At 42.4% G+C, this 9206-nt stretch overlaps 1 protein-coding gene across 2 annotated transcripts in view; it reads left to right on the top strand.

The window, feature by feature from the left end:
* The first annotated feature begins 2545 nt into the window (after positions 1 to 2545).
* Positions 2546 to 9206, top strand: part of LOC128305866 (glutamate receptor 1-like) — a 55370-nt gene continuing 48709 nt past the window's right edge. For both annotated transcript variants that reach the window (XM_053043492.1, XM_053043491.1), the window contains exon 1: positions 2546 to 2919. In XM_053043492.1, the coding sequence (XP_052899452.1) occupies positions 2712 to 2919 (208 nt within the window). In that variant the 5' untranslated portion in view covers positions 2546 to 2711. The remainder of the gene's footprint in view (positions 2920 to 9206) is intronic.

Genomic DNA, 9206 nt, shown 5'->3' with positions numbered 1-9206 from the left:
TGTCAAAATTTGTTGAGCTACCCCAAATAGCTACCCTTCCGGGCGGTTTTGCTCACACCCGCCGAAAGCAAAACTCCATCCCCCGAAAGACGTGTGCGAGTTGTCCGTGTGGGCGTTACGGTGCCTGTTTCCCGGCCTGTCAGTAATTGCATCGGAATTGGATTGCTTACTTTCATCATTTTTATTTGTTGTTTGCACTGCTCGAACGATTAGCGTCGAGCAGGATGATGTGAACGCGCTGCTACAGAGAGCGAGATGTAAGAGAGTGTAAGTGATCATTGGTGGCGTGACATCGAAGCTGGCAGGAGCATTTTTGCACGAAAACATCGGCTAAAGCCCTCCTCCTCACCCATCCCATATGGCCGACCTCTTTTTGTAATGTCGGTGCGTACAAATGTGCTGGTGCGTGTGTGTATTTGTGTTCCCAGAATCTGCCTGCGTACAGTGAAGCTAACAAATGTAAGTGCAAAACCCCGCACCGATGCTCAGAAGAAAGCATTAGCGCTGTGACAAAGAAGGGCACAACCTTCCGGTGTAATGTCGGGCTGAAAGTTTGCCGTTCATTTTTCATGCAAACCGCAAAGTGTCAACAGGAAGCGGCGTGGCTGCTCGTCAAACTTCAGCTGCCTGCTTGCCCCCGCCCAAGCGAATACGTCTAAATCAGGCTGAAAGCATTTGAAAATTGTACGTGAAAAGGCAATAAATCACTACTGCCCCTGCTTGCGGCCAGCGGGCAAAAGCAACCTGCGCTTGCCTACTGGCCGTGGTGTCAGCACGGCTCCAAGCCTCCAAGGATATACTTGTGTGTGATTGTGTTTTTCCTGTGGTTTTGCTCATCTCTTCGTCCAGCATTTATCAATGTCCCCGGTGGGTAATACGGAAAAAGGTAGTGAAGCATCTCTGGCCCACAACCAAAACAAAAAAAAAACGGTGGCGAAAACATGGCGCAAAAGTTTCAGCAACCCCCAAAAGTTGAGCAACTAAATTGGGCTAGTGGTTTGGGCTAAACTTTTTCACCTGCTCGTGTTAATAGGTGCTGCTGCCTGCCCGGTGATGTTTTGCGACCTTGGGATGTGGTTTTGATTTGCGGAGAAAGAAAAAAACGTTCCGCCGGATTTCCCCAGAGATTTGTGCGCGGGTTAATTGAATTTATACAACAAACACTACGACAGTCTACATCATATCTTGCGCAGGTTTAACAAGGTGGAATAATTTCATAACATCCCACAGATGGAAGTTGTGATTTAACATTGAACAAAAGCATTTATCATTGTCATCGTGTACGGTGCGGTGCGCTGCTAGAAATGTTAAGAAACATACAGCCCAAAACAACAAAAAAAATAACAGCAACACAACATAAATCAATCCCCAATCGATGTGCAAGTGTGTGGTGATAAGGTGAAAAAGTCTCTGTAAACCGTTGACAGAAGTGTTTCGAAAGTGAAAATTCGATCGATTTTCTCGCCTCCAAAACTCCGAAAGTGCCACCGAAGACAAAACACAAGGCATGGCAACGCCACGGCACCCACGGCAGGCGTACGAAAAACACAACCCGCGTGACGAGTTCGGAAGTGAGCATCGGAATCGTAAAGCAGCTTTACGGTTGAGCGACAAAAAAGGCTTTTCCGGCGTTTTCGGCAATGGTTCGGCACCACTCGGGGGTCATGGTGCGTAGGCGTGAGCACTCGAAAGTCATCGCTGCTAAGCCAGCCGTCAGCCAGGGCCTGCCTGCACCCGGTTCCGCACCGTGTTTCCGCACCGTGCTGGTTTATTCAAATCAATATGTCATGGCGGTAACGATTTATTACGGCAGGCGATGTAATTTATGGGTGCGTGCGGGTGAGCAGCGACCCCCCGTTTAAACAGTACGAGTGATAAAATAATAGAATTTTACGATTTCAATTTTTACTTCAAAACAGTGCGACAACCGATGTCACAGTGTCATTTGGCAATTTTAGTGAAGTTGTTTGTTTTAAATCTCCTTTAGGTGCGCGATTAAATTAGGAAGTACTGTAAGCTTTCGGTTGAACTGTTGAAAACAAAAAATAAATACTAAAAGCATTATTAAATATTTGAAAAAATCACTTTCTTTACCTTCTTTCCAAGTCTAAGCTTGACATGGGGCTAAAAGAAACGTATTTTTCCATCCTTTTCCAGCAACTAAGCACAATGCTGCCGACAAAAAGGCACCCAATCTTAACAGCCATTCAAAACAGATAAAGCCGGAATTAGAAGCTGCTAATCGCTAAACGCCCCATGTTAGTGTCCGTGTTTTAAGCTGTATTGTAGCTGCGTGTCCCGGTTGTGTTGTGCAGGCGGAAGCAAAATCATACAACGTGAAATCACCACATTTAAATGCGCTGCTCCATGCCGTGGGCCGTTCCACCCACGTGTATTCGCCCCGCTTTATGTTCAGAAGGGTGTACTCTCCCTTCCATTGTGTTGTGATTGCTGCAATTTACTTTCCACAAAAGCGTTACCCGTAGTGGTGAGAGGTGAAACTAGTGTCCTGTTGATCTGTTTACTTTGCTCGAGCGAAGTAAAGTTGTAAAGTAAAACAAGCAATCCTAGCAACCGCCTACCGTTGTGTGCGCGTGTGTTTGTGTATTGGTGTGTTTCGTTCTGTGTACAAGAGTGTAAATATATATATATATATGTGCCGGTGCAACCGCAATCAGCCGGGAAAGTCGAAAGCATAACGGGCGATAATTATGGAATTAATCACTAGCATAAGCGCCAACAGCACATCCAGTGGTTGGCGGTCTAATAATGTCCCATCGTCTGGAGTAGTGCGAAGATCGAAACCAACCATTATGCATCCATTAGCAACCGTTATGCTGCTGGTGATGCTGGCGTTCAGCCACGTGCAGAGGCCCGTGCTGGCGAACGCACAACCACCAACCGAGAAGATCCCATTAGGTAGGTAAATTGTGCCCCACTTTTATGTGCCACGCCAGTAAGATGCCACACAGCACAAAAAGATAATCCATTCCGAGTTAAAATGAAGACATAACTTATCTGGTGACTGAATGGCGCGAATGACGAATGTATGGTAGATAGCTATCGTTGTCACTTGTAACAGCATAATGCCCGTATCGAGGCCAGAGTAGGATTTGGAATCATTTTCGACCACTTCCCCAGGCTATCTTATCGAGGCCAGAGTAGGATTTGAAATAGCAGTTGCTATTAATAGCACGTCCTCCTATACAAATCCTCTCTTTTGTGGTGAATAATCGTGTTGGTGTAGTGATCTACAAGACCACTGCCAATGAGCTGTTTTGTGCGTTGATTAAGCTGAACATACGGCAAAGCGATTAGATCGGGAAAGTTTAGTGATATCTATGCGCATAACGTACGTCAAGATCTGGATTGGTCCTTAAAGTATCTTTAAAGAATTTATAATTTTATAATAATGCCAACAAAAAGCGATCATTAATAATGATTTCTGGAAAACAAACTTGATATAAAATCAAGTTAAGTTAAAGAGCATTATCAGCCTCTTTAAACTTTTATTAGCTTTATTTTTTTGCTTCATAATAACTTAGCTGTAAAATTTCAAAAATCCCTTTTCTTCGAATCCTCGTATTCCTCCCAGGGACTACCTATATTGAACAAATTTTCACAAAAACATCGTATAAATCTTCTCAGAAGGCTTTCAAGAAGAAAAGAATTTACTTTCATTAAAAGCATGCAAAAAAGAACACTCGCTGGTCCTTTATTAAACTCATGTGCCCGGTATCTCCTAGATGAAGCTGTCACACTCGGTTGCACCCTTAGAAACGCACTCACGTGCAATGAAACGAAATCAGGCATGGAAGTGTTTTTTTTGCTAACCACACCCATACGCTCACACAAGTGTCCAAAAAACGCTGGCAAACTTCCTGGCAGCTGTTCAGATGTCAGCCCGGGAACTACCGTGTGCTTGGTACCCAAACAACAACGACGAAAAAAAGCCAACACTCCATCCCGGTGCACTTCGCTCTCCGCATGATGAGTTTCAGCGTACGCGCGATAAATACCCGCAAGTGTGGACAGCTACTTTTTCTTGCGATTGATTTCCTATCATCATCGTATCAAGCTGAACCACGACCAGCACAGCGATACCGATTGCAGTCAAAAAGCGAAAGGCAAACCTTCTTGCGCCGGCCAAATTCCGTTGGTTCGTTCCAGTGACAGTCTGCGTCTTGCGAACCCTGCTAGTCAATGGTTGGAACGTGGTATACCTTTTTTTTTTTTGGAACGAAAACGAGCTACCATGCAACATCAATCGCATCAAACGCATTAGTATTCCTGTCGGGTGTGCTTTCATCATGGCCTTTTTTTAAGCACTTTTAATCATGATCCTGCGGGGTTTTAAGCTTTTTCTTCATGATGAATTTGGCCTCAACTGTTGAGGGTATGTCGATCATGATTATGCTTTCCAAAACCTTCCAACACTTATAGCACTTTTAAGCAAATCGTTAGAAAGTAGACTAAAACCAAGCAAAATATGTTCAAGCTTTTCAAGCTGTACGCGAAATTACTGCAGCTCCCAAGAGCTTCTCACTCGACGTCCTATTTTTGGCTTCGTGGAATTCATCAATGTCAATCGAACCGACCTCATCGTTCGCTTGTCATGTAGCATGTTAGTTGAGCTGTCTTTTATTCGGGAAGGAATCGATCCACTTTTGCCACTCTTTTTTTTGTTAACACGCGCATGCATCCATCTTTATGATGTTCAAACGGACGTGTGATGTGACGACACGCCTCAAATGTCATTCCCCTGTTTCACAGCACGTTCAGCACCATGGATCAGAAATACTGTGGATGGATATTCCGATAGCCGTTCATCCAGTGCTTTTTTTCCTTTCAAAGTGCATCAGAGTTGCTGAGTACGTTCGAGCGAACGTGTTTCGGCATACCCTTTTTTTCTTTTTTTTTTGCTTGCTTGAGAATGAGCGGTGATGCATTTTGACTTTGTCGTTGAAACACATTTTCCGATTGCTTCGCTCTTTGGAGACGTGTTTGGATGCATTTCGGTGTCTGCTCAAGGTGACAACCGATTTTCTTCACCTTCGCTCGGTCGCTCGGGTGATGTGCTGCACAATTGCTCAAGTTGAGTGGAAAATTGATCACGCAATCGAGCTTTCAACTGAATGCTTTACTTTCCATAGCATTAAGCATCCATCCTCCAGTGTACGGTAGATGTTTTCAATTCACTTGGAAAGGTAGATAAGCAATGTAGGAAAAAAAATGTGACGCATTAAAAAAGTTCTCAGCAACTTGAAGGAAATGTTAAATTTTTTTTTCTAAAAGCCATAACCACTTTTATACTGTGGTGGTTCTTTCACATCAAATTACTATTCATAAAAGCTCCTCCTCATTGCGGAAATACCACCCACTTGGAATGATATCCAAAATGGTTAGACGAAGATGTTTGAAAATCAAAGGATTATGAATGCCATAATACATATAATTCATTCAAAGCTTGCTGGACACAATTGAAAAAGGTCCGCCTTAGATTCCGCTTTCTTGCTGCTGTCTACGCTTTTCGACTGGAAACGATGCAGCAACGAAAAAGAAAACGCCAAAATCTGTACCAGTTCTCCGAAAAAAAGACAACTTCGCTTAATTATGCAGGGTTAATTTTGCCACGGTTCTATGGCATCTGATTTCATGACACTTTTCTCATTTTCCTCTAAAAGAATGAAAGTAAAACAAACAAAAATTAATTAGATCCTTAAAATCCTCCAGCAGCAGATCTCACATCTCTTCATTTTGACACAAACCGTTCGTTTGTTTTCTTTGGTTCAGAAAAACTAGTAGAGTATCACAAAGAAAAAAGACATTGTCTGACAAAAACTTTATTTTCATGCGTCCAAAATTATACATTCTTCCCTCCTGGTGCGCAACGTGGTCAGGTCCAAGGACACGCTTCAAAGCCAGGCCAGAGGTTTGTAAAAGCCCAAAAAAGCTGCCACGAAATGCTTGTGCTGGTTTGACTGTTTAAAAAAAAAGCTTTAAATCGATACTTAGTTTGATTCACGTTACAGTCCAAAGAGTAAAACCGATTAAAAAATGAGAAAATTGCAAACTTTTCCCAAAGTTGCGAAACTGCGACGCCTGACTACTCCGCGAGAGAGCGAACATAATCTGCTTTGCTTTGGTGAACTTTGTTCGATTTTTTTAAAGCCGGATTAATGGTGTTCGTTTAGCCTTATAACAGAGTAAAGATCGGATTGAATGAAACTTCTTTTGTGAGCTTAAAAATGGTACTGAAAAACACAAACACTTGCTAGGTAGCGTTTTTTTCTTTTTTGTAGGAACAACGAAGGAGAAACAAAGTGAAACAGTTGCCACCAAAATTTGTGCCGATAAGGTTCAATATTTTTAAGCGCCGTAAATCAAGCGTAACATTTACATTGAACCAATGTTTTTTTTTTCACAAAAGAGAAAAAAACCTCTTTTCTAAACACCAACAACCCACGGAAGAAACCTTTTCCCAGTGTTGGTTGTTGGTTGATACGCCAGGAAATTACGCAACGTTACCTCCGTCTCAGCCATCCACCCAGCATCGCTTCAATCATTCTAGCCATCCAGCCAAAAACAGACGAAAAGGCGGATATTCGGTTAAATTCAACATCTTGATGTGATTAAAAACTTCCTCATTTCACCAGAAGCAGAAGTAATCTTTGAATAGCGAAACAAGATGCGGCGCACGGCGCTCGGGCGTAAAAGCCACCAATGAAATGTGTTCGTTTGAATGTCTCTAGCTGCTTTATCCCTTTCCGGGGCGGGAAAAGATAGTCGAGAATGTGGAATTAATTGTTTGATAATTAATTTCCGAGGTAGCGTTTCCTTCTGCTTTTGGCACTATCGTTGACAGCTGCTGTTCGAAATACTTCACACACTTACACTGTATCGGACGTGTCGTTCTGCGAAAACGAAACCAAATGTTACCGGTTTGATTATGATCAATTTATTCCAAACTACCGCCGTGTGCCATAGAACCCACACATTACACAAAGATCTTCGACAGATTAGGTTTTCAGTGGGAAACGGAATATAAAAAAAAAAGTGGTCTAATTAGCATTGTTCGTGGTTGAATTTTAGTAATTTTACTACGGTTTTGTTACAATAAAAGATTGAAATTAAGAGGATTATTACCATGTGAGCTACGTGCCTTACCCGCCCCTAGCAGCAAGCGTAAATACTTTTACAACATCGATCATCAACCGTTTTTAATTGAAATTCTTTTATCTTAGCTCAATCATATACATTCCATGCACCGTATGTGGGCTCGTTGTGTAATCTTTTAATTAAATCAAACGTTGCACAAAACCGTTCTCTGGAAGAGCCCAACACAGCACAGCAAAAGCTCGTACATCCTGCGCTATCGTCGGTTTTAAACGTATCAAAATATCATGTTCACAGTAGCACAAACAATTCGCCAAATATCATTTACGACGGGCGCAATCTTCAGAACAAAGCAGAATTGAAATAAACTGCTGTGAAATTTATTCACAAATGTTAAACATTTACAAAAAGGCTCGCATCTCGGCGGTTCAGCTCAAAAAGACAATCGTACTTTGCATATTCAATTTTTTTTTGTTATACAAAAATGTTCAGAATAAACACTGCACTAGTAGCGGTAGTAGCTCGTTCCCAGCAGCTTTGTCCATTCGTTTAGAGTAATAAGAATTTTAACTAACAGTGGCAGAAGGGAAATTGTGCCTGCGCGAAAACCATGCCAACACACATTCCTGGCAGCGTGGCAAAGCGTTCCATAAACTTTCTCCCAAAGCGTTCGTAATTCTCATACCATCCGAATGCCGAAACCCGATGCTGAAAGTTTTGCAGCTAGCGATAAAAAGTGCTTATTTACATCCAACCACCAACAAGCCAACCGCTGCCCTGCTTCGGCAGATTTGTGATACTTTTAACTTTCCTATCCGTTCGCAGCCGTAGCGATTTGTGCCGGCGATGGCATACCAGGGGTTTCGCAAAAAAAAAACAACGACTGTAGCAAAACAACGCGGGCCCCTTGTCTTTTTACAACGAGGCTACCAGGAACGAGTGACGCAAATAAGTGGACCTCCATCCTCCGATAGGAGCACAGCCACTCGCTTGGCCCTTGCAACGTGTCGAGATAATCATCAGCAGCGTGGAGAGTGGAATGTTAGATGGCAGCGTACCATCTCCTGAAATTTCTCGCTTCCGTTCGTTCGGCAAGAAACGGAAAACAGACCACAAAAAGGGCAAAAGGCAAAAAGGCGATCCTCTTTTTTATTCTTCACCCCCCTTCGTACGAGGAATGCATTCAAGAGTGTCACTGAAATACTCTTCAATTCATCGGCCCTTCATGCGATCAAGTGGAGTGGGCTACAAAGAAACAAGGAAATATTCCAACCGAACCCCCATACACAACTATGGACAACGGAGCGAAAAAAACAAGAAAATCCTGAAGCTTGAAGTTGTGTAGACTAGATAAATATCACACTAATTAAGATAACAAATAGGGCTGACGTTGGCAGCCCTCGTTTAGGAGGGGCTAGTTTGATAAGAAACTTCTGCCAAGTGTTTGAAGCTTTCAAGGGTGGCTGAGATGAGCCGGGGATAAGGATACCTGCATGCTTTCCTGTTTCCAGGCACAAGAATAGTTCAAGCGGATGAGGCTGATATAGAAATAATACATGGCCTCACTTCCTTGCGGGCAAACTAATTAAGCTTTAAACTATATCTTTTTTCTGTGCTGTGGATGAGATTGTTTCGAATAGTTCATTCAAAAACAACAAGAAGTTTCCGTTCACAAATTGCAGTGATGGAAAAAAGAAACATAAACCAGAGAATAACAAACGGCCCCGTCAATGATCATTAAATAATGAAATATAGACACACTCCATAATTTGTGGGAATAAGACAGGCTTGTATTTTAAATTGTTGAAAACAGCCTAGCAACTACCACTCATAAAATTCCCATTTAAAAAGCGTCCTTTTAAAGGAACTAACTTGTTCGAGTATTATCACACAAAGTCTTTACCGAGGCAAAATTCGAGGATAAAAGCGCTTCATGAAGTTATTCGTGGAGTACCTTTAGCTGGAATGAACGTGATTTATACTGCAGTAATCGGATTAACTCATTTTTTTTTCTACAGTTTTTGCTTGTCAATGCTCGATAATCGTTTCGCTTTTCCCATCTACTCACCTACGTATCTACCAACCGAACC

The sequence above is a fragment of the Anopheles moucheti genome, chromosome 3, assembly GCF_943734755.1.
Source record: "Anopheles moucheti chromosome 3, idAnoMoucSN_F20_07, whole genome shotgun sequence".
NCBI lineage: Eukaryota > Metazoa > Arthropoda > Insecta > Diptera > Culicidae > Anopheles > Anopheles moucheti.
Note: the sequence above shows the minus strand (reverse complement) of the source record. Positions and strands in the feature narration are given on the sequence as shown.